This window comes from Ambystoma mexicanum, chromosome 11 (genome assembly GCF_040938575.1).
Source record: "Ambystoma mexicanum isolate Mex_15411 chromosome 11, UKY_AmexF1_1, whole genome shotgun sequence".
Classification (NCBI taxonomy): Eukaryota; Metazoa; Chordata; class Amphibia; order Caudata; family Ambystomatidae; genus Ambystoma; species Ambystoma mexicanum.
Genome location: NC_090934.1, coordinates 192,946,735 through 192,967,126, shown reverse-complemented (window position 1 = coordinate 192,967,126; position 20,392 = coordinate 192,946,735). Strand labels below are relative to the sequence as shown.

General features: G+C 47.3%; 1 protein-coding gene across 1 annotated transcript in view; it reads right to left on the bottom strand.

Moving 5' to 3' along the window:
• Window positions 1-4,567: 4,567 nt before the first annotated feature.
• PDIK1L (PDLIM1 interacting kinase 1 like) overlaps window positions 4,568-20,392 on the bottom strand; it is a 61,331-nt gene continuing 45,506 nt past the window's right edge. Inside the window, exon 3 of the mRNA XM_069622805.1 lies at window positions 4,568-8,058. Coding sequence (XP_069478906.1) covers window positions 7,318-8,058 — 741 coding nt within the window. The 3' untranslated portion in view covers window positions 4,568-7,317. The remainder of the gene's footprint in view (window positions 8,059-20,392) is intronic.

Below are 20,392 nucleotides of genomic sequence, written 5' to 3'. Positions count from 1 at the left end.
TTTTTCTACCGGAGAAATCAGAGGGAGACGAGGAAGTGGAGATACTGCAGGAAGAGGTGGCGGAGACAGCACAGGGGCCTGCGTAGGATCAGCAGGAGCAGGAGGCGGTACAGGCGGGCCTAGGAGAATGTTGGTATCATAATGTATAAGCATCTGAAACTGCCCCAAAAAATGCATACTCGGACAAAGGTATAGGCGCTGAGTGGGCAAAGGCGCTCGGAAGGGGCATATACCCACCCCCCTTAATTGGATCCACAGTTAGCGGTAGCAGTGCCCGAGAACGCCACTCCATTGGAGGGCGAACCAAGTTTACTCTCCACAAAATGTGGAAAAGGCTGCTCAGCCCCAAAAGGAGGCCCCTCAGCACCAGCCATGGTAAATGTTGGTGTAAGAGAATTAGTCAAAATGGCTGCCATGGTCCACGGGGGTTGGGCCACCATTTTGTCAACACCTGAGGCGAACTGTGTCACAGGAGTGAGGCCATAGTCACCTCAGGGGAGTCAGGGGTCTTGTGTGACATCCTACCCTTGGAGCAAGGAACCCCGGCAGAGCCGGTACTCTCAGATCTAGGTTGTGTACTCAACACCTTAGGGACTGCTGAACAATTAGCCCAAAGAAGGGGACACTCGGCAGAGCCAAACCTGTAAGGCCTATGGTGCGAGACTGCCTTCTGTGTCCCGTGAGCAGAACTGGTGTCGCCACAAGCCTAAGTGTGGGCAGGCGGAGAGTCGCGCCCTACAGCCAGGACCCTCAAAGGGGGTCCTTCAATTCTCCTGGAGTTGACAATTGCCCCAAGAAGGGGACCCTCAGGGGTAACCCAGATAAGTTTAGCCACCTTGGGAGGGGCCTTGAGCTGAGACTCAGTGCAATTAGATCTTGATGAGTTTAGGGGCTAAAGTTGGGCCCAGTTCTTCTGTGGCTCTTGGTACCAGGGTTTGCCCTGAGGTTTCCAGGGAGCCTCGGAAGAACCAGTTTTTGGCAGCCCCATGTGGGGGTCCTCGCAGTGAGCTCTGGTGCGCCCGTTAGGCCCATTGCGGGACACCTCAGGGAAATCCCTGGTAGTAGAGCTACTTCAGCCCCATCTGAACCTGGAAGACCCCGGAAAGGAGTACCCCCAAGCCAGGGTGTCCTTAAAAAAAATAAAAAAAATATACCACTTACTGATGGTTTCGTTTTCTCATCAATGAAGAGCTGTAAGTGAGGTGGAGGAACACATTGAACCCCCCTTCTCCGACCAGACAAGCCGACGCTAGAGTGTACGGATGGAGAGGGAGTCGCAATAGAAGCACGAGTTCCAATGGTATTCTGGGCCTAAACACTTCAGGCAAAGAGTGGGGACCTGCCCTCGCGAAACTACTTTCACAGGAATAACAGGACACGAATCCCCAGATGCTCTGGCATAGACGGAGGGCAAGATGACCGTGGAAATGGAGCAGGAATGAAGGACAAGGGAACAAAAGAAAAATTCAGTGATGCAAGTGCGTCCGACCCCGCAGAGAAAAGGACTGAAGGGTGATGCCAGGGCAGAGCTCAGAAAGACGGTTTTACGGCCACATGTGTTGGCCCCGTGTAAAAATGAAAGGACAAACAAAAAAAAAAATCATTTGATGTTTTTTTTTTTACAAAAGTGCCACGGTTACGTCCTGAAGGATGGTTGTTCCACAAGTACAGAGGAAAGTGGACAGGACATAGGAGTAGTGGCTACATTGAAACAAATAAGATTTGCCATGTAATTTTGTGCAGTAGAGGAGTTATTGCTGTGGGAGAACGCATAGGCAAATAATCCGGACAAACAGCCATAGAGCAGTCTCTAGGACCCCTTCTCTGGGTACATGGATACATTTGGCATTCAGGCTCTAGCAAACCGATAAACCTTTTTAGCATGTGAAAAGTGACCACAGCTGAAGGACATGGCTGTTGGTATTGGTTATATTACTAGGCAGGGTGATGCGAGTCATGCCTAGATTGTCCATCCATTTTAATATCGGTGGAACATGTATAGTGGCCAGGGCCAAGATGAAATTGAGAGAATCTTTACGTTAAGATTGGTTGCAAAAAATAAGGAAATTCAGTAAGTGTAGAGACAGCCATCCTAACGCCAAGACAACCAGTCAAGATTATCATCACTTTCCACACTTTTGCTGAAGTTCCAGGGTTGTGTTGCAACGATCGGGTCTTATATTTTCACTGAAAAACTTCGCTGGAAGGAGAAAAGAAAAAAAAAAGTTGGTGAAGTTCAAATTTGACAAATACAGAATCAGCCAAATCACAGTCATCCGAATGAAAAGTTAATCATTGAATTTTCAGGTTTCCTGTGGAACTTACTCAGCTTAACTATATCTATCCACAGACCAGGAAGAGATATTACAATTAACCACAGTGAACCATGAGACGGATAGGACAACAACGGTGTAGGGAGCCATACAACTCAGAAGGCACCCTTAACAATGATAGCAGATCTCTTCAGCGTTAGTCGTAATTGCCCAGTTAACTCACCATACCATGTATAATTGTAATTTCTGGCATCTTCGAACCTGATCCCTTACGCCAATTAATCAAAGGATCCATTAATGCAAGAAGCCTATGCTATGGACAGGCACCTGCTGTACATTTATTGTTCCATTTCCCAAATACCAATAAAAAGTTAGGGGGGAAAAAAATAAAAGTTTGGTGCAAGATAGGAAGTGACTGGAATGGGTTTAGTACAATGTGGAGTGCATCAGTCGTCAATGGAGCCTGCAGAAGCATCTGTGGAAGTGCAGGTTGAAGTCTGATTGGTCATGGCGAGGGAAGCTTGACAGCTGCATTATTACGGACCCTTAACCATGAGACGTATAGTGTATCTGGGAAAGTGGGGCAACTTTGTGACCCTATGTCTGTCCCATACAGTTCCACCGATATCATTCTTGCTTTAGCATCCTTCATTTCTGCAAACCCTCAGAAAGCAGTACGAACACAAGCCGGATACTTCAACTAGCATTTACCACTGGTTTTACATGTTGCTTCCCACCAATGGAGCTCCCAGCACATTCCTTTTAGAGCCACGTGTAGCGAGGCCACCAAATGTGGTAGAAGGGTGTTATACAAAACCACTTGCATGCTTGGAGATAATTGCCATTTGATATTTATAAGGCGCTTCTACAACGAGAGTGGGAGCGAGAGGGGGAGATGACCAAGTTTCAGGCCCCAGCGGACGGAGAGGGTGGTGAGCCCATACAGGACAGCCAGAATGCAGGAGGGAAATAGGGTGCAGGTGTCCCAATAGGAAGGATCTCGGTCTTGCTGGCATCGAGACAGAACACTGCAGGTGCACCAAGACTGAATAGTAGACAGCCAGTCAGGGATGATAGAGGGGGAAGAGGGGAGCTTGAAGAGTTGCGTCTCATCTGCATGATCAGAGTCTAGGCCTTTCCTTTGGCTTAGGGTCTTTGGGAGCCGAAACCATTAAAGGGACAGTACAGTTTTGTTGCTATCCCTCACTAGCGCACCCGCCCCTCACACCACAAAAATATATGCCCATGAGTTACTCCTTGTGTCCATTACAGGGCACATTGTACAACTGCATGGAGTTGTAGAAAATATATCCTCCAACTCTGCATTTAAATGGCCGGCCAATTGCCTCATCTGCTTGTGGTTACTTAACTGTACTTGGACCAGCAGAATGACACAGAAGTGACATTGCACGAGTAAGAAAAGCCCATTAGGATAACCGAAGAGAAGAGACTTAACTGGTGTGAGATCCAGCAACCATCATCCACAGTCAGATCTAAAAAGGAAGAAACCCATGAGGTGAGCGCTCATACAAAAGACGCATCCCGAGTGGTGTACTTTTACACTTCTGGACAGAAGAGATACTGCCAGTCTGAATTCTGTCCCCGGAACCACTCCGCCCCTGTGAAACTCCTCCTGCCTCTGTCCCTGGCACCACTCCGCCCCTGTGAAGCTCCTCCTGCCTCTGTCCCTGGCACCACTCCGCCCCTGTGAAGCTCCTCCTGCCTCTGTCCCTGGCACCACTCCGCCCCTGTGAAACTCCTCCTGCCTCTGTCCCTGGCACCACTCCGCCCCTGTGAAGCTCCTCCTGCCTCTGTCCCCGGCACCACTCCGCCCCTGTGAAGCTCCTCCTGCCTCTGTCCCTGGCACCACTCCGCCCCTGTGAAGCTCCTCCTGCCTCTGTCCCTGGCACCACTCCGCCCCTGTGAAGCTCCTCCTGCCTCTGTCCCTGGCACCACTCCGCCCCTGTGAAGCTCCCCCTGCCCGTTCCTCCCATTTTCACAAAGTTTGTTTACTTCTAGATTTTGAATGGGTGACGGTTTGTGACTTCGCAGTTTCTAATCATACACATAAAGCTGTCCGCCATTACAGGTCAAGAGTAGCATAGATTTGGTGAGGCAACATTTCAAACAGAAAACGGAGGAGCAATGTTTAGTTGTGCCCTTGCCTGCTTTGTACTTGCGATAAGGACTGCTTGCCAGTGTTGGAGCAGGATAAAGTGTGCAGGTAGATCAAAGCCTTCATCATTCACACACCCACAATATCACAACAGCTCGACAAACCACAAGAGTCTTCATTTGGAGTCAGAGTTTAATCTTACTCAGGACCTGAACAAATAAATTACACAATCAACGTCCCTCTTACATTTTTTCATAAAATATAGTTTACAATTTTTGCCGTGTACAAAAAAAAAAAAGTATCTCGTAGCTTTGTGGATAACATTGGCCTCCCAAGTTAGTTGGAATGGTCTGCGCAGGTGATCGGTGTGTAATTGTCCCAGAATTCTTTATATAAAGGATTGTCCAAACCCCGCCGCAAGAGCTCTGAAGTACTGAAAGGGAAAGGATGCAGCATTAAGATAGGAAAGCACATTTGAGCAAATGACCTCAGGCTGATGCAGTGCGTAGCAGGGCAAAAGGAGTTTAACGGCCAAGAAGACACCTTCCACGAGGTGCAATGCATCACTCCCAGCTCACCCTGAACGTCAGAAATGTGGAAAAAGCATCAACGCTGGATTACATGTTCCAGAATAGGTCTTAAATGATGGTCGGGGCTCAAACCAGCTGACATTCTTAAAGATTTTTAGGGGGTTGGGTGTGGGAAAGTTGGGTCAAAGAAATAAAGGCAAAACAAAACGATTTGCAAATATACAGGGTAGAAATGGGATGCATGGCAGAAAGCTTGGAGTTTTGCATAGAAAGGCATGGAAACCAGGCCTTGTAGCGAAAGTGCCCAGTTTGCAGAATTTCACAGCAATCCAGGATCACTGGCAAAGTTTTGAGCAATTGCATGCCTCTTACCGAGATCCAATGAGGTGCATTTTACTTCCCTTTGTGTCCCACTAAAACTTAAATACAATACTTGATCTAGCCTAAAAAGTGCACATAGTTCTAAATATGCACAATTTAGCACCAAACAATTCAACCCACCATACTGACCGGGTGCCGATTCAGCATAACGTGGGAGACCCAAGCAGCTGTGAGTGCAAATGTCCAGATCAGAATGTGAGGGGTGGGATTCGTTTAGAGTAGCACTGAAGGCCAAGCCTAATGAGAATATACAAATGGTACGAGTAAGATACATGTGTGTAGCCCCATTTAACATGGGACTCCAAACAGGTGCCCAGTTTTAAGCTACCGAACAAAAGCTCTGCATTCCGCACAGCAATTCATGCCAACCGTATCCCACAACAACCCAAAACACTTGCGAAAAGCTGTACACAAAACCACTGGCACTCCGCCATAGTGCAAAGCTGGCATCTCGTACACATGAACGCTCCGAGGTACACGGTCCCAAAGAAACGTCAGCCACGCGGTAGGTCAGAAACTGGACTGCATTCCGCTGCATCACTAACCAACAGAGCAGCAGAGTAACAGGAGCATGCAGGCAGAGAAATACCTTGGGTGATTCAGACTGCTTGGTGAAGAAAGGGGACGATTTATCCAAGAACACCAAGATAGTCGTCCTCCCAGACGAATCAACACCAGCGGGTTGAGTAACTAACTTCAGCCACAAAGCAAAGACAGGCGTTTGGTAAGGTTAGGAATCAGATAGTCAAAAAAGCTGAAAAACAGCCAGCTTTCAAGTGGGGGTTGTGGGAATTTGAGTGTTGCAGCTTCCGCTTGCAACATCAGATTCTTTATTCATCGGACAATGCTGGCACGAGGCCTCTGCCCATTGACAGGCACCATAATGTTCGGCGTGAAAGAGTGGTCAGAAAACCATTCCAGGCTGCAGTAGATCTCAAACTGACTGCCAGCCTCAGTAACCACAGAATATATAGTCAGACATTAAATTATTACCCAACACCTGTAAACATCACACTCCCAATGAAAGTGCAGTTTGGTCTGTAAAAGTAACAACTGAATTAACAGTTAATAATTAATCGTTTGTGTGGTTGACACTTGGCCAGATGGGCTCAATGATATACCCATGATATAACAGGAGTGCTCTGTAGGCAATAGGAGCCAGTTTTAAGAGTTGTTCTAAGGACAGGCCACCCTGAACGACAGCCAAAGGATTGGGTTGATGGGTCAGCGGAAGCAATTCAAGATTGAGGCAAGTTTAACCAGGGGGAGGGGGCGGTAAGATTACCAGCCAAAGTGGTCTACGCCAGCCCCACCCTGCTGTGGTATGCCATAGAGCAGACACTGCGTTACACTACAAACTTAAGGAAAGGAAATCCGTAAAGCCTACGTGCTAAGCAGTTACTTACAACCTAGTTCCAAACTTCCCTGCCAGGTAAAGCAGGTTTCAGCAGCTTTTTAAACAAAAAACAAAAATATATAGGGCATAGCCTCTGTGCAAAATGTAGCTCAGAACCTCTGGACTGGGAAGTCTTTCCATCAACTTCTTCCTTATGCGAAAACAACCTTTAGACCTGCTTCCTACTGGAGCAGCACAAAACAAATAAAGGATCAGTGCGTGAAATGGAAACACTGTCAAACGCACACCCTCACACTTACAACTACCAACAAACACATTCTTCAGCCATCTCACGACAGGATCTGCACTTCCAGCATGCAAATCACCTACTCCCAGAAACGTTGAAATACGCTCATTAAGAGGGGGGTCCAGACAGGTTGCGAGGGAATTATGAGTGAAGTGGTCAGGTCTCACGCATACTTCTGCGTTCACTTCACAAAACACCAGCAGAGCGCTAAATATTGGTTTACACCTCAAAGCAACTTAAGCAAAGTGTTATAAGTTTAACTGGTATGTCCCCCTCCCCAACGCTTCATCTGGGCAGAGTTCATCTACCTCGTCTCGCACGAGCGTGTGCTGATCGTCACACCCCAGGCGGAAACTGGGGCGTCTCCTTAAACGTCACGTGTCCCAGCAGAAGTCTCTGAAAGCCATTCTCACCAGTCGTAGTTCAAGATCGAATGCATCCGGCCGGTCCTGTGGGTTGACGGCCAGCATTTCCCTGATCAGTTGTTTCATTCGTGCATTCATCGACTTCTTCTTGAAGGGAATGAGCAACTCCATTTTGGGGTTCTCCAGTAGGGCCTCCCCAACAGGGACAATTGTGCTGCCCTGCTTCACATAGCTGCCTAGCAACTCTTTCTTGGTCTCTGTGTCAACAATGGTGATGCGCTCCAGCATGGCCCATATAATAATCCCAAGAGCAAAAATGTCAGCTTTGGCAGTGTAGTGGCCCTCCCACACCTCGGGCGCCATGTAGAAGTCTGTGCCACAGGCCGTAGAGAGGAAGCACTTGTTCACACTTACAGGCTCTTCAGGGTTCAGCCCTGATGTGCAACACACCTTGCTCAGGCCAAAGTCCGCCACCTTCAGGGTGGGCTCCAGGTCATTTGCACCGATTCTGCCCTTTGAGATGAGGATGTTGTCGGGTTTCAAGTCGCGGTGGATGATCTGGTTTTTGTGCAGGAATGCCAGCGCACTGCTAAGCTGCAGCATAAAACTTGTGTTTGTTTTTCGGCTAGGCTTGCGAGACAGTAAGTACTCATTCATATCTCCACCATCACAGAAATCCATCACAAACCACAGGTAGTACGTGCTGCGGGGGTCAAACACGATCTCGCCCTTCAACGAAGATTCCACCAACTTTGAAAGAAAAAAAAAAAGATTCAACCAACTTGTAGTAAATGAAACTATTAAAAACGTTTACTTGCTTTAACATGTTCTAATCTAAGTCATGAAAATGTTATCTTGCATAAACTCCAAATCACAAAAAAAGCAATACCATAACACCGTTTGTGCAGTTTATAATGGGCATGCTTTAGTCGTTTAATCTGAGGGCTGTACGTTTTGAAGAAATTAAAGTGTGGCCTAGACAAAGAAGCTATCCGACATTCATAATTGATTAAACTGGACATTCTGCACGAGAAATCATGCAAATTAATGTATTAATCACCTACCACATTAGGGCAATGATGTCCGGTGTAAGGCATGAAATCAATTTAAGCACTAAAACCGGTGTTACAAGTAACCTGGGCAAGAAGAGGGCCTTTCTCTAGAATGGACCGTAAAAGTAGTGTAGCCAAGATTAGGTTGGCAATTACTAAAGATCTTGCAACGTTACCAAAACAATGTAATGCTGCTTTCTTCATCAGTAATAGTGCTACACCCCGAACCCGATTTAATGGCCTAAAACGTCAGATTACTGAACAACTTCATGGCGTTTCGGGTGGACTTTGTCTGTTGGCAGATTGTAACTATCATACCGACAGCAAATCGGATTTTTGGATTACTGCGAAAACTCCTTGTGTTGTACTCTTAGTCGAATGGCCATAAATAACCTGCGTTCTTCCAATACACATACTGTCTATCGCATGTTTATGGTTTCTCAAATGTGTGATGAAGAAACTAAGAGCAATACAAAAAGCAGTTAAAGTCAAAAGAATTCCCTGCATAAAAAGATGCTGTGCGATCACTTCACTAGATTAAGGAATAAAGATGGGATATTGCAATCAGGTGTGGCTAGCCAGTGGAAAAACATGAAAACCACTCAAGATGTCCCAAAAAGTATATTTGAACCCTGGCACCCCAGCCCCAACAAGGTTTCCCCTGAACAAAAGGGAAAGTATAGAAATTGCCCATTACAAGTCGGAATTCAAAATGGGTGCTCGTTTAATGGAGTATACAACATAGTACTTGCAGTGGTCACAACAGAACATAGCAATCTTGGAGAAGTAATACAATAGGCAAATTGAAGATATATTGACGACTCTGGGAAACGTATCACCTTATCAAGGAGTATCCAGTTAATATGTCGGGAACAAAAAAATTCGAATGACAAAAATGTCGAAAAAATGTTACCAAAAAAATATATTTTCTCATTTACATGTTTGTTTCGGGAGTTAAAAATAAGGGTTAAAAAAATAAGGGGGGTTGTGGGAACCCCCCCCCATTTCAAACAAAACAAAAAAAAAAGATTCAAATATTTTCTTTTGGTAACATTGACATTTTGGAATTCGAAATATTCACTATAAACCTTAGCAAGGTATCAGTTTATGAAACACGTTGAGTACAGCTGCTAGCAACAGTTAATCAACTATGGACAGATGCTGGCTGGGGGGGGGGTGTAGGATGGGTGGGTCTTCCTTTTATAAACCAAAAACCGATCTACATTAGGGTGGGATTAAACCTTCAACAATCCCACCCCCCACCCCTCACCCTTTTATTTTAAATGGTAGGAGTAAAAAGGATTCTCGGTTAAAAAGCACCACCACCCAAGTAGCCACACCTGCAAATGCACCTCTGATTTACAGCCACAGAGAAATGCACTGTCAGCATGCAAGCTAAATGCTTGTATTTTTACTTCGAAAGGATAGGATTAATTTTCTGAGGCTAGCACTATCTAGATTTATAAAAGGAAAGCGAGTTTGAATGTGGCATGGTGAACATGCATTTTACCATACACAATTCCACAAAAAAAGGAAACCAACTCGGGAGCGTGGCGTCCTCGCCACCACCACTATCCATGAGGCTGGCCACGGTGAGTTGGCCCCCAGATGCGCATCTACCATTTTAAACACTGTAAAAGTGTTTAAAAAGCATTCCACCGCGCCCCTTCCTCAGCCCAAATCCCGCCTCCCAACCCTCCTCCCGGCACCCCGATTGGTCTCCTGGCCACATATCATGACCCTTTCCAGGGCAGCCCTCTGCCCGACATTGGCCCTGCGGCTAAGGGCCCCAAGGCCAAGGGCGGCTCTGACATTGGCGGCTCCAAGATGTGTCTGCAGGGGACGCCAAGGAAGCCAACAGACACCAACAAAAACCGTGAGTGTGACATGGGGGGGGGGGGGGAGTAGAGCAATCACTCTACTCCAGAAAACCCCTGCCACTCTATTTTACCTCCCAATAACAGAGTGCCATAATACTAGCATGTCCACACTTAAATAGAACTGGGAACATTAGCCTGCGTCGCATCTAGATGGAATTGTGAATGTTAGCATGTCATTGGCAGATGCACTGGCCACTAGAGTCTAAATGGAGGATAAGGGGAGCTATCATTGGCAGATGCACTGGCCACTAGAGTCTAAATGGCGGATAAGGGGTGCTATCAGAGAGCATGTTAGAGGCGGGGACTAGAGGAGAATGGAACCTGTATGCCAGTCAGACCCAGATCAGGACAGATTCGCAACAAGGGAGGCTACGCAAGCCGAGCGCTTCAATTCAGGATAGAGACGCAAACTAACCAACCCTACTAACAATTTTCCTTTCTGCATACACCTCTCAAACTCCCAAACAAAACCTACAGCACAACAAACCGCACAAACTTCACTACATTGCAACAAAACAAAACCACACATATCCTTGCACAACAGTACACGACGACTACCAGCCGCAAACACCCCTGGCCCAGCAAACGGACCCACCAGACTGAGGCCGCCAACAGCACATCACTGCTCTCTTGCACTTTTCCTGCTTCCTCCCACTAACTCAACCTCCCCCCCTCTTTCAGAGCCGCCAGAGCACCAAGGGACCACTACGGCGGTGATAGTGCGCGGTACAAATGTCCTTTAACATTAACATTTCACCAAAAATTGCATAGTTACCCACTGGCTACATGACATTTGGACACCCCCACCCCTTTCCCCGGTATTCAGCACCTACACACAGGAGAAGATTGGCAAAACATCAATTTGGTCGTAGAAGGACCGAATGGTCTCCATGCGAGTAACAAAGAAAGGCCCTAGGATGCACAGTTTGAGATATTTGCAGCTCAACAACTGCACCACGCCAGGGCGAGAGACAGGTGGGGAAGAGCACAAGGTCCCAGTATGCAGCAGCACTCCAACTCTTGTCTCCGCCCATCCCCTTCAACGTCTGCTCCAGGGTATATCAGACAGCCACACGCTATTCTGAGTGCAGTTTACTTCAGGGTGCAAAGCACATCGTGATAAGCTGTCAGAACGACCTACACTATTGGAGTGATATCGGTCTACAGAATCAGTTTATAAAACAGCAAAAAGTACCCATTCTATATACAACTCAACAGTTCAAGGATTCAGCAATCACATAAATTCACCCAGAGAGAAATCTTTGAGGTGCACAGTAAAAACCGTGAATTAATGCATATATGCTCAGCATTATTCCTATGATCAAAGCCCATTCGTATTGCACATTTTAAAGAGCATATGGTGGCTTGTAATAGAGTTAAAACATTCACAATGGAAATGCAATTAAGAGGCATATTTATGGAAATTCAAAATGGCCAACAGAGTAGCACCAGCTAAGTAGCTTGTGGAGTTCTATTACGTTGCGATCAGGAGCCACATAAAATCCCTGAAAGGAGGATTCCCAGCCCTAGTAATATAGCAATTGTGGAACTACTTCAGCCCCGCAAGAGTACAATGAAAAGCCATGGCTTAAGTACCACTCTGCCCTCTCAATTCTACAAAACAAGGGCGATTACCTATCAAAGGTGAAACAGCCAGGCAAGATATCCCCTCTGCGCCTTTTGTGGAAACGTAGGTGGAGGTCAGCCTATACTCACCTAACAGCAAAAGTACAAAATAATGTGTCCAATCAAGGTTCGATTAAACGCCTAAATGTAACAAACAAAAAAAAAACAAAAAAAAAATGTGCATTTGTAGCAGCGCACTGAACCCTCAGGTATGTAGGCGCTAGTTGTCTTAAGGAAAGGGTGTCTACAGGGAAGGCAGGAGGTATAATTTAAAGATATTCAGCAGTGATAGTGTCTTGGCTCCAAGGAGCTTAGCCGAAAAGCCAAGTTTCTCCTAAAGGTCCAATTGGAGGGTTCCATTCTCAAGAACATGGGGATTTTGTTCCACAGCTTGGCAGCAACCACAGGGAAGCTTGATCCGCCTGCAGTTTGGCGATTGACGCTGGGCACTTTGAGCAAGTGGTCGTGTGAGGATCTTAGTGGATAAGAAGGGTGTATTTTTTTCCCCCCACATGCTGAGAAAGGTATGCTGGTGCAGTTTCAGAGAGGCACTTCTGAACGATGAGGATCTTGAAGTTTCACTCTTGATCAGTAGCCAATTGTGGCTTGTCTGGCTTCTGAGGTGTGGGTGTGTTGGTAAAGCCGAGGGCAGCTCGGAAGGCATTGTTTTGGATGATTTGCAATTTTTCACGTTGCGTTCTGAGGTGCCAGCAAAAAGACCTTTGCAGTAGTCCAATTTGGCTGTAGTAATGGCTCTGGCGATTGGGTACGGAGAGGAAAGGCATACTGGCGATCAGTCTGGCTGCGTGGATGGCAGTGGATGCGATGTAGGTCAAGTGAAGCATCCAGATACCCAGAGTTTTGGTGGTGGGTGAGATGGGGATTAGATTGCAGTCGATGTTGAAGGTTTTGTAGGCCTGATCCAAGTTGGAGAGTGGTGGGGAGCCAACAATTAGAATCTCGATGTTATCGTCATTTAAGCATAGGTGTGTTGCCATCCAGTTTTGGACGATGTAGACGAGTTGTTGTTAGCAGTGTCTTGGTGGGAAGAGCCTGAACGGGGGAAAGGAGAATTTGGGCATCATCGGTATAGTTCGAGTAAGAGATGCGGAGGACATCCAGGTAATCGAAAAAGGTGTTTTGTATAAATGTTAAGAGTTGGGGAAAGACAAGAACATTAGAAAAAATTTACAAAATCCCACACGAAGACATGCAAGTTTCAGCAAGTACTCTGGATCCTTAACCAGGAGGAAAATGGCATTAGCACTCGGGCAGAGGGGAACCAATCCAATGGCTAGGAACGCTGGCTTGCACTGCCGGTACAAGCCTGCGTTCCAAGCCGCCCGACAGCCGGCTCCCCCCCACCCTCCGTCCCATCCCATTTCTTTTTTTCTCCACCCTACTTATTTCTGCTACAGTTGGTGCCGCCGCCACAGCCAGTCTTTACCTTCAGCGCCTGCAGGCCGCCATGCAAAGGGAAGAGGGGCTCCGTACGGAGCACTGCCTCCCCATTCAATGGCAGCCATCTTGGAAAAGGATTTTATTTCCTACAGTGGACACCACGCGCCCCGTTGTAGGAAGGAAAATCAAATGTTTTTGGGAACCCCGGTGCTAATGCCTTCTATCGCCCCCGCCGCCCCCTCCCCGTTCCGGGAGGCTAACGCCACCAAACAAACAAACAAAAAAGTCAAACTGTTCAAAAGGATGCACTTCTTGACGAAAAACAAGCAGGACTTAGTCTTCAATTCCAACGCATGGACAAGTGGGGCTGGAGCCTTCCAACAGAACAGTTATTGGTACACCATCTAACCAGGTTTGGATGGTTGAATCGCACAGATCAGACATGACAGCATTTCAACGCGAGGCTTCTGGCAGTTGGATGCAACATTCTAATGAAGCAGGTCAATGGAACCACCAGGGTCAATATGATGTATATCATCAACTGAAGCTGCGGAGCCCCAAGGTGCTTGGTCGAGACACTGGTGCAAATTCTTCCACGAAGCAAGCTACTTGTTCAAGGCAACAATGCACTCAAGCCAGTGCAGTGACAAACTGGTTTGAGGATGCAGCAATAGTTCAAGAGTGTGGAGAAATGCCAAATGCAGAACTACAGGTTTTTACTTTCAATGTGGCCAGCAATGTTAAATGTGGTTGGACAGAGGAGACCAGCAGCTCGGCTTCTTTAGTGAAGGTGAATCCCGGGGAAGGGGCAGGAATAAGATGAGCCTTTGCTCCTCCTTCCAACCCACGAGATTCCAGCTAACAGTTCTTTTTCCTCCAGTGAGGTACTGGGTACCAGTTTAGGTGGCAGAGGCAGGTCTTGCTTCAGCAGCAGTACACCCACAATGTGCTCTAGAGTGAGCAGAGCGTGTCTGTCTTGGAGAACTCCTTCACCTCAATGGCAGACATATGTGGCAAGTAATCAAAAGTCTTCCAACTGATGGATGGGCACGAAAATAAATCTTGACAGAACAGGAAGGGCCAGTGTTAAAGAACATGAACCTTATCCGGCGAGGACTTGCCAACAAATGCAGCATTGTTTCTACAGGTATCGAAAACGTTAACATGCAACCTACACCCGACTCGTCATTGCATCTGGAGCACAAATTGACAACTTTCTGGAAACCTGAATCGGAAAGACGCCCGTACTGGGTGGTTAAGAAACGTAAGCAACAAGCATGTGAGAAATACGAAGTGCTCCTAAACGGGACCTATGTGTACGCAACAATCCGCGTCGCCCAAAACGGTCTAAACGCTTTTTCACCGTGGTCAAAATCTTCCTAGCCTAGGGTAACACTGCCCCTACCCCCTTTCCCTCCCTACTCCACCCCCCCACCCCCCCCAGTCCTCCGTCTTGCACTCGGTGCCAGAAACCTGCAAGCCGATTTTTGAAAAAAAGCTCCGTGTTCATGCTTTCCATCTCAGTCTGCTCCACCCTGCACCACAACAAATCGCAAGTAAGCTAGCAACCGAAGTTGGCACTCAACCAGGCACGGGTCAGCGTCCCGCCTTCAGGAAATGTAGCTATGCTGGCTTCTATTGAACATAGGAACAAAGTACTAAAACGAGCTCTGGGGAGGGATACGGCGCTCCTTTATTAGAAGACTAAGCGCACTCGACAGCAACTACACAAACAGCGTTCTCCATCAGAGAGACTTCGAGGATCCCCCTTAAAAAAAAAAAATCCAACGATTTTCATACAGCACAGAAACCCTTACAAATGACGTAACATGAGAATAACTCGCCAACACCCAAAGAAGGAAGGCACATTCCTTTCACAGGAAGAAAGTGTTGCCTCGACTTCACCCTCCAAAAAGGCTCATTTTAGTAGAGGAGTTTTTAGTTTGGTGAGAAAACTCAGCACTGTAGAATAGGGTCGCACGGCATAATCAAACAATGTACAGCGCAAACAGAAATGTTCAAAGAACAGCTCGCAGTAGTGTCGATCATCGTAATGATTCTGAAGCCGTTCCTCCGTGGAGGAACAGATGCGGAAATGCCGGCGTGTCCTTGTCACACCTATAGAGCCACAATCAGGACTCCGAATTATCAGGCTTCGCACCTGCCTCCCAACCCAAACCCCATCCATCCTCTCCTTGTAGCGCCACACACACAAGGCTCCCAAAATGGCAGAGGTTAGCCAAACCCAGTATCGGCGCTACCAAAAGACAGCCAAAGCTCCTAACACGGAAGGAAATCACACGATCCCCACGGCTTCCACACCGCTATGGATAGGTTTGAATCAGCGGTAGAAATAAGCCGGTGCCACAGGAGCTCTACTACATTGCTATTTGATAAGAACTCGTGCATCTCTTATTTGTAAAAAAAAAAAGATGAGTAAAATTCCTTACACCACCCAACAGGGTATGCTATACAAGACCATTTCGCATTAAAAATGCGAACAAAATGAGAGCGAACAAGTTTAGAGGCCGTGTGGATTTAATACAATGCTAATTGGGTTAAAAATGAAACCGCAATTTGAATAGTAAACCCAAATTTGCGCTACGACATATGGCATGTACTGTTCAGTGAAATACATCTGTTGACTAGCAAAGCGGAAATGTCAAGCTCATGCAGACTTTAAATTCAATCCAGCTTGAAAAGTGACGTCTGCAGCTGCCCAAATTCCAGGACAACTGTAGACTAAATGCATACTAGCTTTCCCATAACACGTTGAACGCTTCGGTCGCAACTAGCTACCCATAAACGGGTGGAATCCCGAACGAACACGCACGCGACAAGCCGTGTCACTGTCCAAAACTAACTTTCTTCAGGACGATTCAGTGATAATGTACACTCTTGGGTTCTTACAATAGACATTATATGGGTTGGCTAAGCAAGCATTGTGTGTTTAATACAGTGGAATGTTCGTAATTGAGCAGACGATTGCATCTGGGATTTATGTTCGGGAGCATGAGGAAGTGAGCTTCTAAAATGGAATCTATGCTCCTCAGTGTACAGTTTGAGTCTAATTTCATGACACCATCCATCACAACCACCTTCAGCTTAGTGCTCTTCGGGAACCAGCTGTATATCGCTTCTATACCGTGCCAAATGCGCAAATGTACTCAACATAAAAATACACACGCCTAGAAGGAAGTTACAAATGAAAGTAACATTTAATAAAAAAAAAAAACAAAAAAAAAAAACGCACCACACAATATGCCAGAAGATGACAGCTTTACAAAGCATTCGAGAGCCATCAACACTGAATCGAGGATTCAGTTCTATGGAGATGAACTAGGAAAAGCAGGACGATAAAAGAAAGGGACGCCCAATTAGTATTTTGTTGGAACAGGACCTAGTATTACTTCAAGTACTTTCATCGAAGGTTATCCAAATGGTTCCAAAATCTAAGAGCATTGGTAATATGAACCGAATATGCTACAAGACCAGGCCGCCCAAATTCTACACAAGTTTAGTTGGTCTCACTATTGGTATGGGCAATTGTGGGATTACACCATTTGTTGGGGGCTAAAGTTGGGAATCTAGAAACCTGTGACCAATACAGAGGATACGCTTTGCTCAGGATAATATACATAGCTGTAGGTGAAAAACGTTTGTTTAGGATTATTGTCCAAAGGTTCAGAGCAAATGTGATGTACATCCATGTATCCTCCATCAGTCTTTTCTTCACCAGCAGACTCAGCCCATTGCGTCTTAATAGTGCTTGAGCAATTGGCTTTGACAATGCTGGTTTAGGTTGGCCTGAAGATGTCTGGACTGCCACTAAAAGCTGCTGCCAGGACTTCAGAATACAACTGCAATACCAACCAAAATTCACAAATGGATCGTGCGCGGGTATAGGAGTCATGAGAGGTAGGGTTAGTAAACCCTCCCAGCGCCAGCAAGTAGAAGGGATCCCTTGGGTATCAGTCACCCGAGAACAATGGACTATTGAGGAAGGGTTCGGAAGCAAGCGTCCTGTTCCCACCACAGAAGACCAAGTCCGCAAATTTAGAAGGTCCCTGGTAGGTTCATCAGTCCCAACATGGAGATCCAGACACGTCAGGCTGTTGCAGTTCGTTATGTCCTGTGAAGAGGTCAACCTGTTCATGATCTTGCAAGAGAAAATCAGTCTATGCTAGAAATCCAATCATAAGGGCGCTGTTGCAAGAGGCAGGGATGAAACTGCTACAATCAACATACATACATAGCAGTAGTAAATGCTGCTCTTGGTATCATGGATCAAAAAGTACATTATTGATCAGACTGTGTTGCCTGTGAGCCCACTTAACCGAAAAGCCACATTTTTAAGGCCTTCCAGTGGGCATTCCCATGGTTTACAGTACTGTGGGGAAGCTGGTCCTCTTGCCTTCGGTAAGGCCAGGTGGTGGGAATGAGCAGACCCGACCAGTCTGGTGGATTTGGATCTCGCAAGTTTCTGGGTCAAGTATTGGGGAGCCGTTTTGGACAGGCACTTGTGCGTAATGGGCAATGTTTTGAAGATAATCCTGTCCCAGTAACCAGTGAGCTTTTTTTCTGTTGGCTGAGATGTGGTCTCTTTCCAGAATGTTCAGGCTACTTGGAGGGCATTGTTTTGGATAACCTGTACTTTATTAAGGTTCCGTTTGGTGGTACCTGCAAAGAGAACATTAGTCCAGTCTCACTCCGATGATTGCGCTGGTGATGGTTCAGCAGCTGACCAGTGAAAGGAAATGTCTAGCAGCGTTGATAGGTTTCACTGTCTGCGGCCAAGGAGGTGACCAGGTTTACTTGGTGAGCGAGAGGGTAGCATCTAAGTGGACACCCGAAGAGGAGACAGGTATCTGAAATCTGGCCATGGTGAAGGAGGTGAATTCAGCACAGAGTTTATTGAGCATAGCAGGGGAGCCAACTAAGAAGATCTCAATCTTGTTATTCAAGCACAGGTGGTTAGAGGCAATCCAGCTCTGGACAGTCGACTGTCTTTTGTGGATGGTAAAGAGTCTTCATGGTAGGAGCCAGACGGGAGGTGAATTTGGGCGTCATCAGCAAGATTGGTGTAGGAGATGGATTGTGTCAAGGAGGTTGAATAAGGGCTTGGTGAAGATATAGACTGAGGGACACAGGAAGCTTGAGGAACGCCACAGGGTATGGGGGATGGCGCTGCCATGGCCTGAGAAAACTCAGATCTGTTTTCCAGGAATGAGGCAATCCAGCCTGCACAGGCGAGTTGTGTTGGTCCTTGACCCTCCTGGGCCTCTGTTTTGGACCAGAATTGTTAACTTTGTGGCTGCCTGCCCAGCTTCCCTCACATCCTCATTACCTGTGGTACCATCTTGCTCCAAGGCCCTCAGGCCAACCCTCTTTGATAGACTTCACATGCCTCATCAATTTCCTTCCTTCTCCTGCTGTCCCCTCTTCCCTCCACAGCTTCCTTGCCTCCCCCTGCCGTCTCCTCCATGGCTATCCTGCCCTTTCTTCTGCCGCCCCCCTTTCACCCTCCTCGGGCTTCTTCTAAACCTCTGCAGGACATACCTCCAATCTGTATCCCTCTCCGGAAGTCTTTCAAGGACGGCAACCTTCTCCATATTTCCACTCTAAACTCTCGCTCAGCTGTCAAAGCCTCAGACATGACCCTGGTCTCGATTTGCTCGGTCTCGCAGAGATATTGTTCATGGCCAGCTCTGTCACAAGCTTTGACACTCCAACTTCACAGCTACAAGATCCTCTCTGCCCAGGTTCAATCGTTACAGGAGCGGTTGTAGCCCTGATCTTCTGAGTGGATTCCTGCCTCTCATTCCTACGCAGGCCTACTCTTTCGAAGGCCTTGTCTGCAAGCTCGCTCTCTCCCTCTCCTAGCCATTCCCTTACTATCGGCCACATGGACAGATCTCTTTTCTCTTCCCTCCTGGTCTCAACCACTCAACTCCTTCTTGGAGACCTTTACCATCCACCTGGATGCTTCCAGTCCTTCCTCTGGACTCTTTCGTGACCTCTGACTCACTCTCTATCCTCCCCTCTGGCCAGACTCGTTCTGCACGGCACACTCTGGATGTTCTGATCTCTACAGACCTTCCCCTTTCTATGCCTCTCACCACTCCGCTCTCCCGGAGAGATCACTTTCTCCTTTCCTCCCAGCTCACTACACCCCTCAGGCCAAGCCTATCCCAGCACTACCACATACCTTCTTGGTTATCAGACCCATGAAGTGGGTGTCAGTTGAGGCTTTCCTCGCCACCTTTTAACCCCCCCCTCCACCCCCGTCCCCTTTCGGCTGACTCACACCATGAAAGCCCTTTCTATGCTCCACTCTGCTATATCTGATACTCTTGATGTTTGATGTTCTTGCCCCGGTCATGAGGATCCGCTTGAAGCCCAAAGCCAAGAACAACTCTGGTACAACTCAGACCTCGTCACCATTAAAGGCACGTGCATGGTGGCTGAGAGGAAATGGCATGCTTCAGGTACATCCTCTGACAAACTGGCCTGCAGCCTGCTCCAAAGGCAATACCGGCTCTGTCTGCAGAGCCCTCATCCAAGCCTGCGTTTCTGCGGCATCCAACAACTCGGCCGAACTCTTTCAAATCTGCAAGGAGCTGGCCAATCCTGCTGCAGTTACCTCTCCCCTGACAGGCCCTCTGCACAGCCTGGCTTCTCATTTCATCTCTAAAACTCAGGACATCCTGTCCTCTCTGCCTCTCCTCCCTCTACACCATGCTCTTCCTCTGGCCCTTCTGTGGCAACGCCTCCTCTGCCTTTTCCCCCCAGACAAGGCCGATCTATGAAAGTCAAAACAGGTTCTCCCCGTTCCTCTAAAACCATCAAGGACACCCTGGCTCCTGCTTTGGCTGACGTATGCAACCCCTCCTTCGCCACTTGAGCTTTCCACTCACCCTTAAGAAACTCTCAGCTGAGCCCCTCCTGCCCTGCTAACTACCACCCAATCTCAATCACTCCTTTCCTGGGCAAACTCCTGAAAAGCTGGACATCTCCCAGCTTAATCTTCACACTGAATTTGTTTGTTGTCTCCAGGACTATCAATCTGGCTTCAGAGCTGCCAGAAGCACGGAAACTGCTCTCCTGAACATCCATGAAGACCTG